Genomic DNA, 13319 nt, shown 5'->3' with positions numbered 1-13319 from the left:
CACCTCTGCAAGAGTCACCTGAACCTCCCTTTTCCAGTCCGCATCACCACCACTTGTCCCACTTCATCTGTATTGTGCGTGTGGGCTTTAGGACCCGGGGGAGCCGGGGAGCTCAGGACCCGCCGCCCGTGGCTGCTGTTGAATCCACAGTGTTTCTGTTCCGTTGACGGATGGGGTGAACGATTTAAAATTAATTGATCGGTAATTCTCATATCGTGTTTATTTCACTCTCCGCACATTTATAATTACACTGACTTACTCCTGACGCCGGTTCCGGACCCGACCCGTTTACAGACCCGGAGCGGAACCTGAACAGATTCTCAGCCACTGGTTTTTATCCCCATTCCAGAACAAAGGATAAAGTTTCTCCGTGAATTTATTCCCAGTGAAGGTGTGGAGATGGGACTTGGTCTCCGCGTTGTAAAATGAAACTGTCCCGGACTCGTAACGGAGAAAAACTCCCACCCTCCCGGGGATGGGACCGGCAGGGAGACGGGACACAGGGGAGGTGTGAAACCACATCTCGTCATCAAGCTGCCTGATGATCCAGAATCCGGTCTCCGGACTCGGTCCGACCCATATCTTCCTCTCCACCGACTCTGCGGCGACTCCCAGACCCCAGCGCCGATTCCCCGTCACCTCCACCTCCCAGTAATGTCTCCCGGATGTGAATCCCTCCGATCCCAGCACAGAAAACCAGCCTGTGAATCTCTTCCCGGTGTCAGGGAGATTCCTCCGGGTCCCGGTCAATTTCACACTCTTCCGATCCTCAGACACCTCGAGCCGCGGACTCGCCGTTTCCACATCCAGGGTGACAGAGACTGGGGGGAGAAGCAGAGAATTAGAGAGTCCCCGGGGATCGGGGGGAGACTCGGGCAGCGCGGCCCCGGGGATCGGGGGGAGACTCGGGCAGCGCGGCCCCGGGGATCGGGGGGAGACTCGGGCAGCGCGGCCTTGGGACCGGGAGAGAGGCCGTTGGGCCGCAGGCACAGTCGAGTGGCGACAGGACCCTTTCCCGGGGTTTTACCCAAACACAGCGGATGGACAATCAGTATTTTCCCGAGATTTTTCCTCGACATGGAGATCGGATTTTCCCCGATCAACACACAAAATTCTGAATGATATCAGAGGGTCAAGCAGCGTGTGTTATGGGAGATGTACAGTCGATGTTTCAGCCGAGACCTGTTCTCAAAATTGGAAAGAAAGACGGGAGATAGCTGTGGAATCGGGTGTGAGGAAGGGGCGGAGCAACAACTGGATCCAGATGAGGATGAGATGAGTAAACACTGGAGGCATTTAAAGAGGCAGAATTCATTCGTGTCGACCAAATCACTTTAATGAACTAGTTCCATTTGCAAATACCATTAACCCTTTCCCACCCACGTACCTGTCCAGGTCTTTTAAATCATTGTAACTGTATCCACCTCTACAGATTCCTTTGGCAGCCTCCTGAGCTCCAGGAAAAAATCCCAGAATATCCAGACTCTCCTCATAACCCAAACCCTCCAGTCCCAGTAACATCCTTGTAAATCTGTTTTATACCCTCTCAGTTTAATGACATTCTTCCTGTAGAAAGGTCACCAGCACTGTACAGTGTGATCCAAATCATAAAGACAAGAAAATCTGCAGGTGCTGGAAATCCAAAGCAACACACACAAAACCTTGGCCCAAATCATTGAGTGTTTATTCATATCCAGAGCTGCTGCCTGACCTGCTGAGTTCCTCCAGCAGTTTGTGTGAGTTACTCTGCTCCAAATGTGGCCTTCCCAATGTCTTGTACACTCATAACCTGACGTCCCAGCTCCTGTACTCAGTACAGTATTCTGAGCTCTTGGTCTCTCTGTTCTCCAGGGCCCCACCGATTGCTGTGTAAATTCCGTTTTAACTTCTGAAATACAACACCCAGATCTTCCTGAATTAAAATCAGTTTCCAACCAATGGCCCAGAGACTTAATTAATCAAGATCTCATTGTAATCTTGGATAAACCATGAGCAACAGGTTATGTAATGGATAATGCAGTACTATTTCACCTCAGGGTTCCAGAGTTCAGAGTTCAATTCCAACACCATCCGTAAGGAGTTTGTACTTTCTCCCCGGGACCTTGTGCATTTCCTCCAGGTGCTCCGGATTCATCCCTCAGATTGGGGAGGAGTGGACAGCGAGGAAGACCGTCATTGCTTGCAGTGGGATCTGGAGCAGCTGGGAAAATGGGCTGAAAAGTGTCAGCTGGAATTTAATGCAGACAAGTGTGAGCTGTTGCTCTTCAGTAGGACCCCAGTGTCGGTCTTTCACAGTGAATGGTCGGGCACTGAGGACTCTGTTCCACAGCAGATCTGGGAACACAGGTCCAGAATACACCGAAAGTGGTGTTACAGGTAGATAGGGTCATAAAAAAAGCTTTTTTTTGGCCTTCCTAAATCAAAGTATTGAGTACAGGAGAAGGATGTCATGTTGAAGTTGTAGGAGATGTTGGTGAGGCCTGATCTGGAGTGTTGTGTACAGTTTTGGTCACCGACCTACAGGAAGGATGTAAACAAGTTTGAAAGAGTACAGAGAAAATTTCCAGGGATGTTGCTGGGACTGGAGGACCTGAGTCATGAGGAAAGATTGAATAGTTTAGGACTTTATTCCTGTAACATAGAAGACTGAGGGGAGATTTGATAGAGGTATACAAAATTATGAGGGGTATAGATAGGGTAAATGCAAGCAGGCTTTTTCCACAGAGGTTGGGTGGTATTACAACCAGAAGTCATGGGTTAAGGGCAAAAGATGAAAAGTTTAAGAGGAACATGAGGGGAAACTGCTTCATTCAGAGGGTTGTGAGAGTGTGGAACCAGCTGCCAGCCCAAGTGGTACAAGCAAGCTCGATTTAAACATTTAAGAGAAGTTTAGACGGTACATGGATGGTCGGAGTTGGAGGACCATGGTCCCAGTGCAGGTCGATGGGAGCAGGTAGTTTAAATGCTTCAGTACAGACCAGATGGGCTGAAGGGCCTGTGCTGTTAGTTTCTATCACTCTGTGATGCTCGTACTAAGACATAACGGTTTGTAGGTTAAATGGTCATTGTACATTGTCCCGTGATTAGGCTGGTTTTAAATAGTCGGGGTGCTGGGTGGAGCGGGTCGTTGGTCTGGGACGGCCTGTTTCACACTGTCTCTAAATAAATAAATAACCTCTTCACTGTCCATGAAACCACCAATTTTAGAGTCCTTCACAAACCTACTAAACATGTCACCTACATTCTCTCCAAATCATTCATATGAATGATGAAAAACAGTGGACCCAGCACCGATCCCTGCAGAACAACCACTGGTCACAGGACTCCACCCAGACAACTCTGTATTCTATTCCAGATCGTACTGTATCCCATGTGATCTAACTCTCTGCTACCTTGTCAAATCCCTTGCTAAACTCCATGGAGACGATGTCTACTGCACTTTCATCAGCTGTAATTTATTTATTGAGATACAGCACGGAATAGGCTCTTCCGGCCCTTTGAACCCCACCACCCAGCAACCCCTGATTTAATCCGAGCCTGACCATGGGACAAGTTACAATGACCCCCACCACCCAGCAACCCCTGATTTAATCCGAGCCTGACCATGGGACAAGTTACAATGACCCCCACCACCCAGCAACCCGATTTAATCCGAGCCTGACCATGGGACATGTTACAATGACCCCCACCACCCAGCAACCCCTGATTTAATCCGAGCCTGACCATGGGACAAGTTACAATGACCCCCACCACCCAGCAACCCCTGATTTAATCCGAGCCTGACCATGGGACAAGTTACAATGACCCCACCACCACCCAGCAACCCCTGATTTAATCCGAGCCTGACCATGGGACAAGTTACAATGACCCCCACCACCCAGCAACCCCTGATTTAATCCAAGCCTGACCATGGGACAAGTTACAATGACCCCCACCACCCAGCAACCCCTGATTTAATCCGAGCCTGACCATGGGACAAGTTACAATGACCCCCACCACCCAGCAACCCTGATTTAATCCGAGCCTGACCATGGGACGTTACAATGACCCCCACCACCCAGCAACCCCTGATTTAATCCGAGCCTGACCATGGGACAAGTTACAATGACCCCCACCACCCAGCAACCCCTGATTTAATCCGAGCCTGACCATGGGACAAGTTACAATGACCCCCACCACCCAGCAAACCCTGATTTAATCCCAGCCTGACCATGGGACAAGTTACAATGACCAATTAACCTGCCAATCGTACGGGTTTGGACTGTGAAACCGGAGAACCCAGAGGAAATCCACACGGTCACAGGGAGAACGTACAAACTCCTCACAGCCAGTGACGGGACATGAACCCGGGTCACTGGTACTGTAAACCGTTGTGCTAACCACTATGCTACCGTACCGTCCATACAGAAAACCAAGCTGGGTATCCCTGATTAGTCCTCACCTTTCCAAATGAATGTAGATCCTGTCTCTCAGAATCCCCTCCATTAATGAACCCACCTCTGACGTTAGGCTCACTGGTCTGTACTTCCCAGGTTTTTCCCTACAGCTGATCTTCAATAAAGGTTCAACATTAGTCTCCCTCCAGTCTTCTGGCTCCTCACCCGTAGTTATCGATGGGCTCCACACTTTCTTCCTGAGCTTCCCACAAAGTTCTGGGACACACTTGATCAGGACCTGGGGATTTATCGACCTTTCTGCATTTTAGGACCGGCAGCACATTTGCTTCTGTAATGTGGTAGAAAATAAGGTCGATCATCTTCTGTAACACGGGGGAATTGAGGGCCCTGTGGAACTGGCGTAGGAGAGATGTTGAGGCCTGGGACAGAGAAATGATGACAGGGAAGGTTTAGAAGGATACGGGCCAAATGAAGGTAATTGGGCCGAGGGGTGATCTGACAGAAATATATAAGGTTAAGAGGGGTGTAGACTGAGCAGATGGTTGAAATCTTCTCCCCACAGGAGTGGGATCAAATACAAGAGGTCACATGTCTGAGGTGAGAGGAAGGAGTTGAAAGGTGAGTTTATTTGAACAGTGAGTGGTTGATGTTGGAACTTGCTGCCAGAGGAGGCGATGGAATCAGATACAATCACTGTGTTTCAGAGACATTCAGACAGACACTTCAATAGACAAGGCACAGAAGGAGACTGACCTAAATAGGTCAGAACAGTGGTGATGGGCTGAAGGACCTTTTTCTGTGCTGTACGACGATGACTCTGTGACTTTAAATGATCTGAATGACTGAGACCCCACAGCCTCCAGTGCAGAGAATTCCAGATACACCATCCTCTGAGGGTTCACCCATCCTGAGACAGTGACCCCTGACCCTCGACCCCTCAGACAGGGGAAACACCCTCCCTGCATCCTCCCTGCTGCATTTGGAAAGACAAGGACTGATCAGGGACAGTCAGCACGGTGTTGTGCATGGAAAATCACGTCTCACAAATTCCAGTTTGTCGAAGAGGTGACAGAGAGGATTGACCAGGACAGGGTGGTAGACATTGTCCACATGAACTTCACCAAGGGCTTTGATGTTGATCATAGACCACACATGGAGTATTGTGTGCATTTCTGGTTCCCCGACTCTGGGAAGATGTCATTACACTGGTCAGGAAGCTTCAAGAGGCTGTAACAATGGCTGGAGGGCTTGGGTTAGAAGGAGAGATTGGATAAACTGGGGACATTTCTCTGGAGCAATGCGTGTTGAGAGGTGATCCCTTACCGAGGTATATAAAATCAGGGGCAGATGTAGGGTCATGGTCTTTTTCCCCAGAAAGGGAGAGTCCAAAACCAGAGGGCAGAGAGGGAAGGTGAAAGGGGAGAGTTTTTTAAGGGAGCTGCAGGGCAACCAGTGACCAATCGGCATCTGGGATTGATTAGTAAGAGCAAATTAAAGGAAGACGGGCAAGCACAGCGGCCATCGTCTGAGTGGACACCGTCAGAGTGGACACCGTCAGAGTGGACATCGTCCGAGTGGCCATCGTCAGAGTGGACATCGTCCGAGTGGCCACCGTCAGAGTGGACATCGTCACAGTGGACACCGTCTGAGTGGACACCGTCAGAGTGGACATCGTCAGAGTGGACATCGTCACAGTGGACACCGTCAGAGTGGACACCGTCAGAGTGGACATCGTCTGAGTGGACACCGTCCGAGTGGACATTGTCCGAGTGGACACCGTCAGAGTGGACATCGTCCGAGTGGACACCGTCATAGTGGACATCGTCCGAGTGGACACCGTCAGAGTGGACACCGTCAGAGTGGACATCGTCAGAGTGGACATCGTCTGAGTGGACACCGTCCGAGTGGACATCGTCCGAGTGGACACCGTCAGAGTGGACATCGTCCGAGTGGACACCGTCATAGTGGACATCGTCCGAGTGGACACCGTCAGAGTGGACACCGTCAGAGTGGACATCGTCCGAGTGGACACCGTCAGAGTGGACATCGTCCAAGTGGACACCGTCAGAGTGGACACCGTCAGAGTGGACACCGTCCGAGTGGACACCGTCAGAGTGGACGTCGTCCGAGTGGACACCGTCAGAGTGGACATTGTCAGAGTGGACATTGTCTGAGTGATGACCTTCAGGCTTTTGCTCTTCGAGGCTTCACACAGAGAAAGCAAAGGAAAGAAAAGCTCAAATTGATTCCTTCTCTTCTTTTTATCTGCTCAGCCAGGATGGTAGAGATGCCAGGCAGGACAGTCAAATGCTCCTCTTGTGGGATGTGGGAAGGCAGGGAGACCTCCAGTGTCCCTGATGACTGCAACTGTGAGACGTACATCCAGTTGCAGCTTCTAACAAACCACGTTAAGGAGTTGTAGCTGGAACTGGATGAACTTGGGAGGATGAACGGATGAGAGACAGGACATATAGAGAGGTAGTTACACCCAAGGTGCAGGACACAGGAAACTGGGCGACAGTCAGGAGGGGGAAAGGGTTTAGAGAGCCAGTGTAGAGTACCCCTGTGGCTCTCCCCTCAACAACAGGTTTATCATTTTGGATACTGTCCAGGGGGATGACCTAACTGCGGAAAGTCACAGTGGTCAAGTCCCTGGTACTGAGTCTGCCTCTGTGACTCAGGAGGGAAGGGAAGAAGAGGCATGCTGTGGTGATAGGGGATTTGTTAGTAGGGGGAAAGGACAGGAGGCTCTGTGGGTGAGAACGAGATTCCCGGATGGGCTGTTGCCTCCCAGGTGACAGGGTCTGGGATATCTCGGATTGAGTCCTCAGCATTCTTAAGTGTGAGGCTGAACAGCCAGAAATCATGGTCCATATAGGAACTAATAACATGGGTAGATTGAGTGAAGAGGTTCTGCAAAGGGAGTTCAAGGCGTTTGGTGCTGAGTTAAAGGGCAGGACCTCCAGGGTTGTGATCTCAGGATTGCTCTCCATGCTATGTGTTGGTGAGGCCAGAACAAGCAAGATTATACAGTTTAATATGTGACTAAGGAGTTGGTGTAGGAGGGAGGGCATAAGATTTTTGGATCATTGGGCTCCTTCCAGGGAAGGTGGGGCCTGTACAGAAGGGACAGTCTGCATCTGAACTGGAGGGGGACTAATATCCTAGTGGGAAGGTTTGTTAATGCTGCACAGTGGAGTTTAAATTGGATGGGAAGTGGAGTTTGAACTGTAGGGGGATGGGAACCAGAGTGCCAGAACAGTTAGTTGAGAGGTTGTGGAGTTAAGACCTCAGACAGTTTTAGAAATCAAAAGGATGAACTATTGTCCTGAGCTGCGTATATTTCAATGCAGGAAGTATCATAGGAAAGGTGGACAATAGTGTTGAAGATGAGGTAGCTGGTTTACGAACAGAGGCAATGTGTAGTGATGAGAGGCTGTTGATAGGACAAAATTGTATTCAACAGGATGAGTTGCAATGTAAAATTGAAAAAGGACTGAAGTTCAGTAGATGAAGTTGTAGCACAGTTGCAGATTGGCAGGTATCTCCATGGCTGAAAGATTACAGCAAGGAGCTTAATGTCCAAGGATAAACATTGTATCGACAGGACAGGCAGGAAGGGAGATGAGGCACCATTGCCCTGTTGGTAAAAATTGAAATCAAATCATGAGAAAGATGTGACATTGGTGTTGAATCAGTGTTGATCGAGCTAAGGAACTGCAAGAGTAAAAAGACCCTGATGTGAGTTGTATAAAGACTTCTAAACAGCAGTAAGGATTTGACTTGCAAATTACAATGCGAGATGGAAAATACATGCCAGAAGGGCAAAGTTACCATGGTCACAGGGGACTTCAATATGCAGGTAGATTGGGAAAATCAGGCTGGTGCTGAACTACAGGAGGGAGAACTCCGAGAGTGCCTATGAGATGGCTTTTTAGAGCAGCTCGTGATTGAGCCCACAAGAGGATCAGCTACTCTGGCCTAGGTGTTGATTAGAATTAATTAGATAGATTAAGATACAAGACTCAGGGACAAGTAATCATAACATGATCAAATTCACCCTGGAGTATGCAGGGAGGCTAAAGTCAGATATACATTATCAGGATGACAGTGTAGTAAAGGGAATAACAGAGGCACGAGAGAGGAGTTGGCCAGAATTGATTGGAAAAGAACACTGGTAGGGATATCGGCAGGGCAGGAGTGACTGGAATTTTGGGAAGCAATTCAGAAGGCACAAGATATAGACAATTCTGTCTCCTGTGATCACAGTTCTATCTCCTTTACCATAGCATTGGAGAGGGATAGGAGCAGGCAAGTTAGGAAAGTGTTTAATTGACTAAGCGGAAATATGAGGCTATCAGGCAGGAACTTGAAAGTGTAAATTGGGAACAGATGTTCTCAGGGAAATGTGGCAAATGTTCAGGGGATATTTGAGCGCAATTCTGCATAGGTACATTCTAATGAGATAAGGGAAAGGATGGTAGAGTACAGGAGCTGTGGTGTACAAAGTCTGTTGTAAATCTAGTCATGAAGAAAAGCTCACAAAAGATTCAAAAAACTAGGTAATGATAAGGACCTAGAAGATTATAAGGCTAGTAGGAAGGAACTTAAGAAGGATATTAGGAGAGCCAGAAGGGGCCATGAGAAGGCCTTGGTGCCTGAAGGATTAAGGAAAACACCAAGGTAGTCTACATGTATGTGAAGAGCAAGAGGATAAGACATGAGAGAGTAAGACTGTGGAAAAGTGTGTATGGAACTGGAGGAGATAGCAGAGGTACTTAATGAATACTTTGCTTCAGTATTCACTACGAAGAATGATCTTGGCGATTGTTGGGATGACTTACAGCAGACTGAAAAGCTTGAGCATATAGATGTTAAGAAAGAGGATGTGCTGGAGCTTTTGGGAGGCATCAAGACCATATGAGATGCACCCTAGGCTACTGTGGGAGGCAAGGGAGGAGATTGCTGAGCCTTTAGTGATGATCTTTGCATCATCAATGAGGATGGGAGAGGTTCTGGAGGATTGGATGGTTGCGGATGTTGTTCCCTTATTCAAGAAAGGGAGTAGAGATAGCCCAGGAAATTAGAGACCATTAAGTCTTACTTCAGTGGTTGGTAAATTGATGGAACAGATCCTGAGAGCAAGGATTTATAAACATTTGGAGAGACATAATATGACTAGAAATAGTCAGCATGGCTTTGTCAAAGGCAGGTCATGCCTTAAGAGCCTGATTGAATTTTCTGAGGATGTGACTAAACACATTGATGATAGTAGAGCAGTAAATGTAGTGTATATGGATTTCAGCATGGAATTTGATAAGTTACCCCATTCAAGGCTTATTGAGAAAGCAAGGGGACATTACTTTGTGGATCCAGAATTGGCTTGCCCACAGAAGGCAAAGTGCGGTTGTAGATGGGTCATATTCCACATGGAGGTCGGTCACCAGTGGTGAGCCTCAGGGATCTGTTATAGGACCCCTACTCTTCGTGACTTTTATAAATGACCTGGATGAGGAAGTGGAGGGATGGGTTAGTAAATATGCTGATGACACAAATTTGAGGGTGTTGTGGATTGTATGGAAGGCTGTCAGAGGTTACAGCGGGATATTGATAGGATGCAAAACTGGGCTGAGAAGTGGCAGATGGAGTTCAAAGATAACTGTGAGGTGGTTCATTTTGGTAGGTCAAATATGATGGAAGAATATAGCAATAATGGTAAGACTCTTGGTGGTGTGGAGGATCAGAGGGATCGTGGGGTCCGAGTCCATAGGACACTCAAAGCTGCTGCCCAGGTTGGCTCTGTGGTTAAGACGAGATACAGTTCATTGGCCTTCATCAATAAAGGGATTGAGTTTAAGAGCCGAGAGGTAATGCTGCAGCTCAAGGACCCTGGTCAGACCCCACTTGGAGTACTGTGCTCAGTTCTGGTTGCCTCACTACAGGAAGGATGTGGAAACCATAGAAAGAGTACAGAGGAGATTTACAAGGATGTTGCCTGGATTGGGGAGCATGCCCTATGAGAATAAGTTGAGTGAATTCGGTCTTTTCTCCTTGGAGTGACAGAGGATGAGAAGCGACCTGATAGAGGTGTATAAGATGATGAGAGGTATTGATTGTGTGGATAGTCAGAGGCTTATTCCCAGGGTTGAAATGGCTAACATGAGAGGGCACAGTTTTCACTTGCTTGGAAGTAGGTTCTTCCAAGCTTACTTGGAAGTACCTACTACGGGATCATAGAGGAACAGGCTGAATTGATCTGAATGTGACAGGAACATGCTGAATGGATTGGGACGGTACAGGAACATGCCGAATGGATCGGGACGGTACAGCAACAGTTTGAATGGAATGGAACGGTAGAGGAACAGTCTGAATCGATCAGAAAAGTACAAGAAAAGGAGGTAGGAGATGTCAGGGGTAAGTTTTTACACAGAGAGTGATGAGTGAGTGGAATGGGCTGCTGGCAACGATGGTGGAGGCAGATACGATACGATAGGGTCTTTTAAGAGACTCCTGGATAGGTACATAGATCTTAGTAAAATAGAGGGCTATGGGTAACCCTAGATAAATTCTCAGGTAAGGACATGTTCGCCAGTTTTGTGGACCGAAGCACCTGTGTTGTACTGTAGACTTTCTATGTTTCTACATCCCAAAGAAGAGGTATTCTAAAGGAAAGATGATATAACTGTGGCTAACAAGAGAAGTTGAAGCCATCATAAAAGCCAAAGAGAGGGCATATAGAGCAAACAGTAGTGGGAAGTTTGAGGATTGGGAAACCTTTAAAACCAACAGAAGGCAACTGTAAAGTCATAAAGAAGGTAAAGATGGAATACTAAATTAAGATAGCCTATAATATTCAAAAGGATAATAAAATTTTCTTCAGATACATAAAGAGTGAAAGACCATACGGCATAGGAGCAGAATTCGGCCATCTGCCCATCAACTCTGTTCCACCATTCAATCATGGCTGATCCTTTTTTTTTCTCTCCTCCTCAACCCCAGTTCCCAGCCTTCTCCTCATAACGTTTGAAACCATGTCCATTCAAGATCCTAGCAATCTCTGCCTTAAATACACCCAACGACCCGGCCTCCACAGCTGCATGTGGCAACAAATTCAACAAACCCACCACCCTTTTGCTAAAGAAATTTCTACACATCTGTTTTGAAAGAGTGCCCCTCTATCCTGAGGCTGTGCCTTCTTGTCCTGGACTCTCCCACCATGGGAAACATCCTTTCCACATCTACTCTGTCTAGGCCTTTCAATATTCGAAAGGTTTCAATGAGATCCCCCCTCATCCTTCTGAAATTCTGACCCAGAGCCATCAAACTTTCCTAGTATGATAACCATTTCATTCCTGGAATCATCCTTGTGAACCTCCTCTGAACCCTCTGCAATGCCAGCACATCCTGAGGAGTCCAAAACTGATCACAATACTCAAGGTGAGGCCTCACCAGTGCCTTATAAAGCCTCAGCATCACATCCCTGCTCTTGTATTCTAGACCCCTTGAAATTAATGCTAACAATGCATTTGCCTTTCTCACCACTGACTCAACCTGCAAGTTAACCTTTAGGGTGTTCTGCACAAGGACTCCGAAGTCCTTGTGCATCTCGGATTTTTGGATTTTCTCCCTGTTTAGAAAATAGCCCGCATATATATTTCTACTACCAATGTGTGTGACCATGCATTTTCCAACATTGTATTTCATTTGCCACTTTCTTGCCCATTCTCCTAATCTGCCCAAATCCTTCTGCATCCTACCTGTTTCCTCAACACTACCTACTCATCCACCAATCTTTGTATCATCTGCAAACTTGGCAACAAAGCCATCCATTCCATCATCTAAATCATTTATGCACAGTATAAAAAGAAGTGGTCTCAACACCGACCCCTGCAGAATACCACTAGTCACTGGCAGCCTACTAGAAAATGATCCTTTTATTCCTACTCACTGCATCCGCTTTATCTATCCTACTTGTAATCTCCTCAAAGAATTCCAACTGGTTCATCAGGCAGGATTTTTCCTGACGGAAACCATACTGACTTTGTACTGTCTTGTCCTGTGTCACCATGTAATCCATCACCTCATCCGTAACAATTGACTCAAACATCTTCCCAGCCACTGAGGTCAGGCTAACTGGTCTATAATTTCCATTCTGCTCCCTCCCTCCTTTCTTAAAGAGTGGAGTGACATTTGCAATTTTCCAATCCTCTGGCACCATGCCAGAGTCCAATCATTTTTTGAAAGGTAATTCTAATGCCACCACAATCCCTAACACAACCTCTTTCAGAACCCTAGCGTGCAGTTCATCTGGTCTGGGTGACTAATGTACCTTTAGGTCTTTCAGCTTTTTGAGCACCTTCTCTCTTACAATAGTAGCTGCACTCACTTCTTTTCCTTCACACACTACAACATCAGGCATACTGCTAGTGTCTTCCACAGTGAAGACTGATGCAAAATAGTCATTTAATTCACCAGCCATCTCCTTGTCCCTTGTTATAATTTCTCCTGCCTCATTTTCTTCTGGTCCTATATCCACTCTAGGACCTATTTCTCTTTTATTTTTAACATACTTGAAAGAACTTCTACCATCCACTTTGATATTAATTGCGAGCTTGCTTTCATATTTCATCTTTTTCCTTCCAATGATTTTTTTAGTTGCTCTGTGTAGGTTTTTAAAAACTTCCCAATCCACTATCATCCCACTAATTTTTGCTTTGTTGTATGTCCTTTCTTTTGCTTTTACAATAGCTTTGACTTCCCTTGTCAGCCATGGTTGTACTATTTCACCATTTGAGCATTTCTTCATTTTTGGAAGAAATGAAAGCATACTCATGTCCTGTAGCTTCCTCATTTTTCCCAGAAACACACAACATTGCTGTTCTGCTGACATCCCTGCCAGCACAGCTCTTTCTAATTTACTTT

The 13319-nt window shown here is 47.0% G+C and overlaps 1 protein-coding gene across 1 annotated transcript in view; it reads right to left on the bottom strand.

Moving 5' to 3' along the window:
- Positions 1 to 223: 223 nt before the first annotated feature.
- LOC140722190 (E3 ubiquitin-protein ligase TRIM39-like) overlaps positions 224 to 13319 on the bottom strand; it is a 45993-nt gene continuing 32897 nt past the window's right edge. Inside the window, exon 9 of the mRNA XM_073036985.1 lies at positions 224 to 821. Within this exon, the coding sequence (XP_072893086.1) occupies positions 289 to 821 (533 nt within the window). The 3' untranslated portion in view covers positions 224 to 288. The remainder of the gene's footprint in view (positions 822 to 13319) is intronic.

This window comes from Hemitrygon akajei, chromosome 2, assembly GCF_048418815.1.
Source record: "Hemitrygon akajei chromosome 2, sHemAka1.3, whole genome shotgun sequence".
Taxonomy (NCBI): Eukaryota; Metazoa; Chordata; class Chondrichthyes; order Myliobatiformes; family Dasyatidae; genus Hemitrygon; species Hemitrygon akajei.
The sequence above is the reverse complement of the archived record's forward strand: the minus strand, read 5'-3'. Positions and strand labels throughout refer to the sequence as shown.